At 39.1% G+C, this 12,975-nt stretch overlaps 1 protein-coding gene across 1 annotated transcript in view; it reads left to right on the top strand.

Moving 5' to 3' along the window:
• Positions 1-2,092: 2,092 nt before the first annotated feature.
• The window catches only part of LOC113047037 (synaptotagmin-C-like), a 40,721-nt gene continuing 29,838 nt past the window's right edge, over positions 2,093-12,975 (top strand). Inside the window, exons 1-3 of the mRNA XM_026208282.1 lie at positions 2,093-2,341; positions 11,605-11,953; positions 12,092-12,508. Coding sequence (XP_026064067.1) covers positions 12,361-12,508 — 148 coding nt within the window. The 5' untranslated portion in view covers positions 2,093-2,341; positions 11,605-11,953; positions 12,092-12,360. The remainder of the gene's footprint in view (positions 2,342-11,604; positions 11,954-12,091; positions 12,509-12,975) is intronic.

Below are 12,975 nucleotides of genomic sequence, written 5' to 3'. Positions count from 1 at the left end.
ACTGCTCTGACAGTTAGCAGAGGCAGCTGTTTACACTCATTTATGCCCCAATCATTGTGCTCTGTGCTTTAGGCTACTTCTCTACGTGCCTTTTATTTCAACAGAATCCTCGTCAATACTCCATACGATAGAACATAAATCATCAGGAGGCATTCATGTTTCTGAAACAGCTTGATTATCTGGATTCATAATGACAGATAAACAGTCAGAATAACAGCTGCTACTATTGTATAAAAAGAGTTCTGCACTTCTGAATTGACTATTTGCCGGTCTAAATAGTGTCAAAACAAATGATTTCATGGCACAGGCGTCCTGTGCTTCGGACTGTATGAATTTTCAGTGCAGCTGTACATGTGTGAGATCCATTCATCATCTCATCGATGACGAAATATGACCAGTATGTTCAAGCACAACTGATCGGCTTTCCCAATAACTTTAATAATCTCTGATTAGTGGTGCATTGTATGGGCATTTGTATTCATTGTGTGTTGACAGATGCTCATATTTCTTCATTAGTAGGATTATACAGTAGCACCTTTAGTAATGATTATTTGTAGTGTCTATAGTAATGCCCCTTGTGGACTGTAATGGACAGTTTACACAGATTGATTTGCATATATGCTCAGGTTTGGCTCCACCTAAACTAATTTTGATCAGATCGTAAATGTGCCCTTGGCTATAAGTTGTATATATTAATAACCACGTTTTTTTTATCCCATCAGAAATAATTGCATAGGAACTGTTAGTAGTTCATGAGTCCAAATATAGGAGATTAGCCTGTCAGTTTAATTTTTATAATACAGGGGTATTATATAAATTAGACTGACAGGATAATCTCATATCAGTGTGTCAATTATACAGTGACTTTCATGGGGTTGACTATTTTAGAGGGAAAAATTATTTTAAACATCTACTAATGTATTTTATTTTTAGTGGGCCAGACCAGTCTTTCTAGGTTTTGAACAGCTAAATAAACATATATCTAAAAGTCTTTTGAAACAAACGTTTTGTGATATATTTGTGATTTACAGTGCAAACTGCTTACTGTTGTGTGGTTCCCTATCCAACTACCCTGTTGAAAGAAGAAAAAAACAGCATATGCTGGTTAGGTATGTTTTGAAGCTGAGATGCTGGTTTAAGCTGGTCTTTTGCTGGTTTATGCTGGTCCTTATCTGGTCATATGCTGGTCTTAGCTGGTTGGAACAATTTGGGACCAATACATGACCAGCATAAACCAACCAAGGACCAGCTCAAACCAGCATCCCAGCTTCAAAACATAATTAACCAGCATTTGCTGTTTTTTTCAACGGGAGAACTAGACCAAAACTCACTCCTATTTTTAATCTCTTACAGGTTTCTTTTTCTTTCTTTTTTTTGCAGTGTTTGACTGTTTTCTTACCTTCAAGGAGTTACTGAATTGGGAGAGTTTGTTTGTTGACATTGACCATCTGACTGATTAACAAGCCACCAAAAGAAGATGACTGATTACCAGTAGAGACCCACAGGGACCACTACAGTTTCCAACTCATTACAACCAGTAAAACCATTAAGCAACAAATTCTGTTGTTTTGTTTTTGTTTTCTTTTCAGAAGGGCATTACTGAAAAGCGATTGTCTGAATAATTAATTGAAGGAAGACATTTTTTTCGTCATGTGTGGAGAAAACACTAATAATTCTTAAATATTCCTTCTGGAGACTTAAATTTGTAGACACAATTTTTTATACAATTGGCCTACATTGTGAATGAACCGGTTGAGTGAATGATTCAGTGAGTGACTCGCTCATAACAAACAAAAAGACTGACGGAATCGCCACCTACTGGCTCAGCGATGCAGCCTGCAAAAAAAGAGGGACTATTGAACTATTAAACGAGTCTTTTTTTATTGAATGCAGTAAGATTCACCAAATTCTTCACCTCATAATCTATTTTGTTATGTTAACTGTAACATTTAAAGACCTTGTTGAAACCTATTTAACTGTATGACAAAGAATAACTGTTTCATACAAATAGAGGAGGTCTCTCTCCTCCACCCAGTACTCTCTCTCTCTCTCTCTCTCTCTCTCTCTCTCTCTCTCTCTCTCTCTCTCTCTCTCTATACATCAGTATGTGTTTAGCACTGCACGCGCACTGGAGCCCGTGAGCGGAGACGAGGCTCGTTTAGTATTCAGTGCACAAGGCGAAGGAGGGAGAAGGGAGGGAGGGCATAGAGTGAAATAGAGAGAAAAAACGAGGCTGTGAAGACAGGCGAAAACACAGAAAGAGAGGAGGAAGAGTGGAGCGGAGCGGAGAGACACATCTTCTGTCCCTCTCGGTCTACCCTCTGGCATCCGTCTGTCCCAGGTGCGGTATTTCAGCCTTTATCTGTTTTTGGGTGTGCGGGGCGGATGATATGATGTTGCTGTTTTAACGGTCGCCTGAGAAAATTAATATTTGGATGAATGTGAGCTCGGAGGAGAGAGTGTGGATATCCTGTAGACAGTCGTTCCGTTCGAGATCTGCATTGCTTGAAACGGCACAGACTCTCTACGGATTGTTGTGTTCAGGTTATCCATAATATATCTGTCTATTTGTGCGCCTGTGTTGTAAAGGTCTGCACGTCTGTCCGGTATCGTCGTGCAAAAACCTCTCAGCTGCTTCAGTAATCTTCATTTATCAACTGCAAAATCATGCATGCATGAATATGTGCTGAGCATCGTGACCTCGCATTTTCAGATGAGCTTATGTGTGTGCAACAACGTATAGAGGGATGATCAGTCACTTAGACTCTGTCACTTATGTAATTCTGCTCTTAACTTCCATATTTCCTACTCTACATGCTTAATCTGCATATGCATATGAAATTGAAGAGGAAAGGATGTGAAATGCACATAGGAGGCTGCTTTCCTCCTCTTCAACCCCTTATCAGTGTTCCTTCCCCTCCAAACCCCACCCCTCCCCACAGTCTTCAAAGGCAGGCTTACATGGACTTCTGTCAGACACAGGACCATAATTATGCAAATATTAATACATCCATATGGAACCATCACAGGAATCCTCTCCTTCGCTCACTGACAGCATAAAACGGCATTGGTAAAAGCCATATGAGGGGGCGATTAATTCCCCCCTCAATGTGACGGAGCGGGTGATGACGTTGCCTGGCTGTCGGGCTGCTGAGAGCTTCCCTCCACGCTCTATCTGTGTGGGAGCTGAATCTTAAGGGCTGGCACACAGCGTCACCAGTATCCCAGGGTTCCTTGCATCGCTCACTGCTCTTTCTTTTGCCTGTGTTTTCCTGTGTGATGTTATAGATAATTTAGACACTCCGAGGGCCTGGACAGCGGAGCGGAGGAGAGAGAGGATGGGAGGGGAAAACCAGGCCCACATGAAATCAGCAGACTTCATTGTAACTGGGACGCTTGTCATTCATATAATTCTAGAAACTTCCCACCTCCCTTGTGAATTTGTTTATATTTAAATGGGCTAATTTTATTATGCTTTCAGCTAGTGCCTCTCACTTTTTTAACAGAATTTCTTGAAATACACGTTGAAAAAGCCTGCAGATTACATCTGGGCCTACGGGTAACTTGAAGCAGACTTTAACCTGAAAAATCCATTTCCCACCATTTTGTACAGGTTTGACTGTGTTTGAATAGAACTCCTTTTAGATGCTGAAAACAATGTTGCAACATGCTCTACGTTACCTCAGCTTGCAGCCACAAGCGGCAAAGGCCCAAAGTATCTTTTTTACAGTGATATGTAATATCACCCCAGTCTTTGGCCAGCGGCGGAGGTCCGGTTGTGTACAGTACATGACAGCAGCCGTTGGCAGGGCAGTTTTGATGTGTGTTTAGTGGCCAGTGAGTTGGCCGGACACCGGAGACGATGGAGAAAGTGTCCAGGAACTCACAGTATCATGACAGATATGAGCAAGACAAAGATGACGCAGTGATCTGGCTGAGTGTTCGTGAGCAGAGGTTGTGACCGCGCTGAAGGCCGTTTAGCCTGGTTTCCTCTTCAAGTGCATGAGATCAGGGAGAGGAATGGTACCAGGTTGACAAAAGGGTTAGAATAGCGAGAGAGAGAGAGATGGCTTAAGGAGGGAGGGAGATTAAGAGAAACTGCTACACAAGTCTACTTAAACAGCGTTGTTATCATTTATTCATTCATTCCCACTTTGCAGGAAGTCTGGAAACATTTTGCTTTGAAGCCAAAGGGGTAAAGAAAATTACTGTTATCTTCCGACAGGTTTTTTATTTAAAAAAAAGCAACAGCCTTACAGAAAACAAAAGCAGATTAGACTCCCGATGACATTGCAGATAAGACCACAGGAATGGAGGTGATACAGTGAGTGTGAGAAAGAAAGGGAACATAAAAAGGAGAGGAAGAAAAACCACAACGGCTTCATTAAGAAATTACTCTCATATCCTATTGGTTATACTTAATGGATTTACATCCCTTGTCAATAGAAGTGTTCAAATTCATTGCCTCAGTAGAGAAGAAAAGGATTAGCCATCATTTTTCTTTTACAATTAGTCTCAGTCACATCTATCAATTTCAGGGGAATGATGGAAGTTGTGAGGCAGGTTTCCATTAAGTAAAGAGGAAAGACAGGAAAACTTCAAAAGGAGGTAGGCGATTGTGGAAACCACAGTTGCTTGTAATGCATCTCGTATTTGCCTAAAATGTACATTTGTTATTCTCAATTGATCTCAATGGTGCTTTAAGCCAAAACATACAATACACATACACATCACTTCACATACAGACCAAAAGTTTGAAAACATTACTATTTTTAATGTTTTTGAAAGAAGTTTCTTCTGCTCATCAAGCCTGCATTTATTTGATCAAAAATACAGAAAAAAAAATGTAATATTGTGATATATTATTACAATTTAAAATAATTGTTTTTACATTTATTATAATTTAAATTATTATTTATTTCTGTGATGCAAATCTGAATTTTTAGGATAATTTTACATGATCCTTTAGAAATCATTCTAAAATGATTATCAAAAAAATTATCAAAGTTGGAAACAGTTCTGCTGCTTAATATTTTTTTTGACAAATTAATGATTAATGATAAAATCTTAATTTTGGGGTGGAGTATCCCTTTAAGGGATTTGTTAGAAGGGTTAGAATGTATAGCCTCAGAAGAGAAGATTTTTTGTGTGGTTTACATGTATTACATACATTATATATATTTAATGTACCTTATATCATGCATATTTTATAAGCAAAATGAATAAATGTGCACATTTAATTTTTTAAGTTGCATTTGGAGATTGATTACATAGATCAGGGACATAGCATCCAATGACACCTCTGATTTACATTACACAGCAACTAAAACATTTATATATCTGTATATTTAAACACTAGATTTGATACTGGAGAATGGCTCAAAGAGCCATAATACTGTAGGAGACTGACAACAAAAAGAGAGAGATACATTTTATTAGCTATAAAGTTTTATCATAGTAAAAATTGTGCATTCTCATTAAAATGAGCATAATGTGTATGGTTTGAGAGATGTGCATATATTTGATCAAGTGGATCTTATGCCAGATTCTTGGCGAGCAGAAAGGAAGACCCTGCTTCCAGGCATGTTGAGATTTGTCATCTTTTGGAGACTTTACAGCAACTTAACCATTAGCCTACAAACCAGTCAACTTAAATAGGGCAGTGGACGTTGCCTGGGGGACAAAACGAATTGCACCATTCTTCTTTGGCTTAAATAATTTCACCTCAGGGCCAAGGACAGAACCTCAGACCCATCTGCTCTCTGTTGTAGAAACAGGCAGTGACCTGAGCGACTACTGCTGGTGTGTGGTGTTGACGGACTGCCCTTCTGACAGATCTCGACTTAAGACACCTGACAGTTATGTAGTAAATGCCAGGTGTCTTATGTACGAACAGTCAGCAACATTATCCTTGTCAGTAACTTGTCTAATGACAACACACATTTGTGAGTGCTGGCTGCAGTCATTTAGAGGTTATTAGGACCTGTTGTATTATAGGACGGCCTCATTTGTCACGCTAGCTCATGGCCGCCAAAACGTCTGCAAATCCGCTTGAATGGATCAAACTGGTAGAAATAGACCGACTAATTACAAATTAAAAGATTCATCCACTTGGACATCATCGCTTTTAGTCATGTCAGAATTTATATAAATGAGAAATTATGATCTGTGCCATTTGTAGAGGACACTTGGCTTTTAAATGAAAGCTGGATAGTCAAAAAAGGGGACTATTAATGATTGGCGATCTACAAAAAAGCTAAAATCATATTTTAGTTTTGTACTTTATTATTGTAATTATTTTTTGATTACTAGAAAATGTTTAAAAATGAATGAACTAAAAAAAAAATTTTTATTAATTAATTTTTTTGTTGATTTTTATGATTAATCATGATTAATCACATACAAAATAAAAGTTTTTGTTTGCATAAAATACATGTGTTCTGTGTATATTTATTATGTATATATATAAATACAAACATAGAGCATACAGTTTAAAATTATTTACATGTCTAAATTTATTTAATTTATATTATGAATAAATATATTTAATATATAAACATATATATTTTTTAAATATACATACGTGTGTGTGTGTGTGTATATATATATATTAGGGGTGTAACGGTTCACAAAATTCACGGTTCGATACGATACACTGATGTCACGGTTCGGTTCGGTTCGGTTCGATACGTTTTAGATACAGCAAAATGTAAAAACATCTCAACTTTTCAGAATGCCGCAAGCGCACCGCGGGTCATGTGACAAGAACCAACCAATCAGCTTCATCCTTTCCCGTAACAACGTTGAGAGCTCAGCCAAGATGAAGGAACAGCTGATCATAGTTGTATATGGATTGCAATTTTGAAATAAATTCAGTAGCAGAGCTACTGCAAGCGATTTTTAGAGCTGCAAATCCATTTATCCTTCGCTGAAATTTCCGCGTCTCATGGAGAGAGCACGTCATTGTTGCTTAGCAAAGACAGACGCCTCATGAGCGCTTCTGCCCAAGCGCTTTGGAAAGGAGGAGAAAGACGCGCTTAGCGTTTTCCATGCGTTTTTAGGCACGATATGTGAACGGCCCCTAAGGCGCTCGCTCACTCAGCACGCGCTGAAGGCTCGTTGCAAAATGTCTAATGCATTTAACAGACCAGAAATATAAGATCCTAAAATAACCAACAGGTCTGGTGTTTGGGTTGGATTCCCTGTAAGCTATAGTGTCTAAATGCTGCAGGGATAGTTTGCTGCGTGCATGTTTCTCCGTTTTTTCGTCTTTTCCCAGATAGTACTGACGCATATATCCCAGATATTCCCGCTGGTGTTTTTTTTTTTTTTTTTTTTTAATCCCGCTGGTGTACCCTGTCATGTTGCAGATGCGACATACCGTTTTTTTTTTATCCACCACTCTCTTGCCATCACCATTATAGCTTAAAGGGAATCCAAAGTGCACCCAAACACCAGACCTGTTGGTTATTGGAGGATCTTCTCATTTCTAGTCTGTTAAACGCATTGGCTATTTTGCAACGAGCCTTCAGCGTGTACTGAGTGAGCGAGCGCCTGCTGAGTAGCCTAACATAAACATATAAGATGGTGTTTTTTTCTTCTTCGGGAGTGTCAGGGGCGTTGCCTGTTACGTTGTTTGGGTTATTGGGCTACCTTGTTGAACGCATATCATTATATTTCTTTCTCTCTCTTTTTTTTTTTTTTTTCAAATATAATTAATTACTCCAACGAACCGTTCGGTATACATAATGCGTACCGCGTACCGAACCGAAAGCGTCGTACCGAACGGTTCAATACGAATACGCGTATCGTTACACCCCTAATATATATATATATATATATATATATATATATATATAAATATATATATATATATATATATATATATATATATATATATATATATATATATATATATATATATATATATATATATAAAATAAATATACACAGCACACATACATATATTATGTAAAAAAAAAAAAAAAAACTTTTATTTTGGATGTGATTAATCGTTTGACGGCACTAATTTTATTTAAATCTTCTGTCATCATCAAGTGTGCATCTGAGAATCATCTCTTCTGCTTTGGATTCGCTTACTGTTGTCCGTCATTCAATGACACAGCGACCTGATCTAGTCTTTCTGCTTTCCGGTTGAATTTGTACGTCTGGGTGTTGTGTGGATTGTCTAGACACGAAACAGAGCTGCAGCCTTCAAATGCTTCCGTATGTAATGGCAATGCAATTATGGCTTTTTTGATGGATGTCACTGAACATTGACCTTTCTGGTTGTTTGTGTCCGTGTACATATCCATATAATCATTGCATTTTATTATAGGTTGTCATCTCTAGTGTGTGATTGGACAGGGGATTTTTGTCCATGATTGGACTGTAGCAATTCTGTCTGGCTTGCGTGTGATTGGACAGTGACCATACAGGTTGCTGGGGTCCCTTTTGTGGGGTATTGCTTTTCCTGGAGATATTGATTGAAACCTGGGCAGCAGTCAATGGAATGTCTGAGACTGGTTTCATGTTCTGTTGTCTGCGTGTTTCATGTCGGTGTCACTTGCATGGATGTTTTACCACCACATTATTCTATTCCAGCTTTTTTCCAGATGCACAGCCCATAATACCCCAGAGCATCAGTGTAGTTTTATTACAGCACATCACTTGTTAATGCCCGTCCTCTAGACATTTACACTTGCATCAAGACGCTTTTTCCGTCTGGACTCCAAGGCCACACATTATATGCCCTTCCGACTTCTTTTTCTTCTCAAGCCTTATAGTTTATGCCTTGCTCCTGCTTTCTCTTTCATTTCTTGTTTCTTTCACCTGCTCTCCCCTCTCAGTTCCTCTCTAACTTAGTTCTCAATCGACCTGGCATTTCTGGACAGTGACACTTTAACTCGCTGCCAGATGGCCATCTTTCAGATTGAGATATGCAGCATTTTTAAGTCAAACTAAGAGATTTACAGGCTGAACTGCGTTGTGGAGAGAAGACAAGAGTTTTTTTGTGTGTGTGTGGTGGTTTATGAGCTAATCTGAGGCTCACTTATACAATTCTCTGAAAAGCTGCGATAGACAGATAAATGGACCTCAATCTGTTTGGGTTTCCTTTAGATGACGCTCTGGACTGATAGACCGCTGGGGCACGCTGATTAGGCAACTACAAAGGACGGTTTGAATGAGTGTGTGGGAGAACATCTTGACCTGAGTCCTGCCTGAATGACTTATAGCTGTACTTAAGGCTTTGGCTGACCGATTGATGGATCGGAGACAGATGGAAAAGACGCAGCTAGCTGCAGAGAAACAATCCACCTTATGATGAAAGATCAATGACATCTTACAGACCTAAAAAGCATGAAAGAATAATCTATCAGAATGAAAGATGGACAATCGGCTCAGTAAGAGGAAGTGTCTCGTCTCGAGTGAAACAGACCGGACTTCTGACTTTGAAAAAACTCTCCGATAAAAGCAGGCGATCGATGAATTGATTCGCGTATTGATAGATTCGCACACCTTCATGGGCTTGCGCCGTTTTAGCTGACGCAGAGAGGGGATGAGGGGTGGAAAGAAACACTGAGACACGGAGCGAATGAGAAAGGAAATGAAAGGTGGAGCTTTGACCTGCTTTTGTGAGACAGAATGAGCACAGAACAAAGGAAGAATACTGAGAGATCTCAGAGATGTAGAACCTCATACTGACAAATTATACAGACAGTACACGGCCCCTCAGCAAATGAATCCCTACAACATTTTTCCTCGATGCTGTCTGATTTGTGAAAACACAGATTTGTGACATGTGTTTTAGGTTTTCTGTCATGCACAAATCATTCAATTTTGATCATTGTATTCCAGACAGAAAAAGAATTACCGGTAATGACTGCAGTGTTTATGGTAACACTGCATTTAAGTCCTCTTTATGGAAAAAAGTGCTGGTAGCTGTACTCCTTAGTGTAGATCTGACCTTTATTCTACTCCATCAACGAAAATCTTCTTGGAGCTACAAATTGATAAACTATTTCTAATGTTGTGGTGTTGATGTAATAAAATGTTGTGAATATTGGTCTACTTAATGTGAACATAAAGTGCTTTTATCCTCTACATGAGGGTTCAAAGTTTGCCCGTTCACAAGCATGAAAAAGCTAAGTTTGTTTTCTTAGTGTCTTCTATGCTCTTCGTCTGCAGTGTGCTGTGAGTGTGAGAAATGCTCTGTGTTGTGTGATTGTGTTGTGTCATGCCCCATTTTCACATTTGGTGTGGACAGACAAATTGCCTGTCACTAGAATCTTGTTGCAGTGCACCCTGTTAGGACAGTGTTAACCTAAAGGTGAAGTGTGTCTACCGAACTACAATGGTAAAATGCTTTCTTTGATTTAGTTTTTATTTATTGCTCTTCTTGTTGGCAAGGATACTTTTTACTATCATTCAAAAGTTCAGTGTCAGTAAAAAACAATAATAATGGCTTAAAATAAAAAAATAAAGGCTGCCTAAAATTCAGCTTTGCCATCACACTGTAATACGTGTAGGTACGTAGAGTAACAGGGTGAAGGAGAGAGATATAAAGAGTTCTTTTGATGCACACAGGAGAATAAGGGCACATCCAACACAAATCTTCCAACATAGGATATAACATTACATTAACATCAATAGCAGACAAGGAGGAACTAAACAGACAGGGTTTTAAAACACAAGCGAAGTAATCAGGGGAATGGAAACAGGTGGGGATAAATCAATTAACAAAACAAGGAACGAAACATGACCAAAATAGGGAAACACAAAAGGAACAGAAAGTCCATGATCGTGACGCACACAATTAAACTACATTACAAAATATATTAAAATAGAAACAGTTAGGCCTATTTCAAATTGTAATATTATTTCACAATATTACTTTTCTGCAGCCTTTTTGAATGCATAAGAGACATAAATCATATGGATCCCAAACTTTTAAACAGTAATGTATGTTTCGTCTGAAGTACTTATTTGGAGGCGGTTTAATAATTATAAAACTAATCTCGGTTTAATATTTATGAACAGATATTATTGGCACATCCAGTGGTGTGAGTTTTGGGCCAGGCTATCATTTAATCAGACAAATGGTCTGAAGACGTGAATTATTTATAGAGTTCTCATTTGTAACACTAGTAGAGCAGAAATTACTGACTTTAGTTCAGCCTTAAAGATACTAAATATGATCACAAAAAAAGAAAAGAGACCACTGTAATTATTGATCACACATATAGCCCCGCCCAAACCTCACGCCATTGGTTGAGCCCAAGAGTCTCCTGCAGCTCAAATTAACATTACAAGTTTAGCACCGAAATTACATGTCACCTTTAATCTTCACAGTATCATGCAACAACAGCTTACAAGATAAACTTGTTTTGTGGTTGACCACATCCTCGTTCCCGAGTTGCACTTTACAAGGAGAGCTGTTTGTCTTTGAGGAGAAACAGATATCCAGAATGATTGGTTCTTCTCTGCATGCTATTGAGCTCTGTGAGCTCAGCGGGTTGCCTTTATAATTTAACCATAATTTTACAGCAGTCTTTTTTTAATGACTCTCTCACACACACTCTCCCTCTCTTCCTCTCTTTTCAGGCAGTTTCAGAGCTTCTGTAGAACATTCCAGAAATACAGCCATGGACCACAATGAACAGTAAAACTTGGATGGAAAAACAGAGAGAGAAACCATACATCTCAAATCCAACCCTGCTCTGATGCTGCTTTAAGGACTGAGCCTGCAAACTCTTTCCTCTTCCCTGACTGATGATTTAACTGAGAGTAATAGCCCACAAAATCTAGGCTATGCTTTCTGAACAACAGCCCTAAATATAGTCTCGCTGTTTACCCATTGAGCAAATTCTTAACATTTATGTGAATTGAATTGGTTTCAACCTTCTTCACCATGACAAGGACTCAGGGATGCCATTGTCATCCTTTATAACAAGTATGTGGACAAAAACATCTTGTGAGCGAAGCACATTCAATTCAATAATGGATTTAACATAATAAATGCATGCATTGTCTTCTCCTCCCTTGCTCTCATTTATTCTTTTTCCCTCTCTCCATTTTTTTTTCTCCCCAGGAGCCTGTGTTATTATTTAAAAGAGTCATTGTGGCACACTTTCCAATGGGTTTAGTAGCCATTAAAGCTTTCATTTAACTCTCAGCTCCTTGTCGAAACGTTGTCCTTCACAATCCAAAACGAGACCCTGTGACCCTGTGACCCTGTGGAAGCGGCAGAAAGTGGACAGACACACACTCTCCGCTCAGACGCCGTCCAGTTGGTGCGGGCGGTGAGAGCTGAGGCGCGATTGGTTGAGTGCAGGGTGGGTGTGCGATGCGGATTGGAGGATGTCGGGGGACTTTGAAGACGACTTTTGTAAGAAGGCGTTGGTGCTGGTGGAGGAACTGTGCTTCCGGTCTGGAGGCCTGAGCCAGAGTGCCAGCTGTCAAGAGTTCAGCTACATGATGAGAGGACCAAACAGACAGCTGAACACAGGTAAGAGCACACCACAACCTGGTGAAAGGATGGTTGGTCCAAAGATTAGCATTCTGTCATCATTTTCTCACTTCAAGTTTTTTCGAACCAGTTTGATGACTTATTTTGAACACAAAAGGAGCCATTGTGCCAGTAGCTCTCTTGTCCATGCTGTAGCAATGAATGGGGACCAGAGCTTTTAAACTACAAAGGGCATCATGAAAGTGGTCCATATGACTTATATTCTTAGTCTTCTGAAGTTTCTTACAGGTTTGGAATGACAGGAGGGCGAGTCATAAATGATGACAGAATTTTCATTTTTGGCTGAACTACTGTATCACTCTAAAGCCTATTCAAAGCATGAATTGCTATGATTTATGTCTGACTTCTAACCAAAATATTGACTTGCGCCTGACAAATGGACTAAAAGGATAATTTTCATCATCTGCCCACCTCACTGTGTCATGAGACCAGGAAAGAGCCTCACT

This window comes from Carassius auratus, chromosome 28 (assembly GCF_003368295.1).
Source record: "Carassius auratus strain Wakin chromosome 28, ASM336829v1, whole genome shotgun sequence".
Lineage (NCBI taxonomy): Eukaryota > Metazoa > Chordata > Actinopteri > Cypriniformes > Cyprinidae > Carassius > Carassius auratus.
This window is presented reverse-complemented; position numbering and strand designations above follow the sequence as displayed.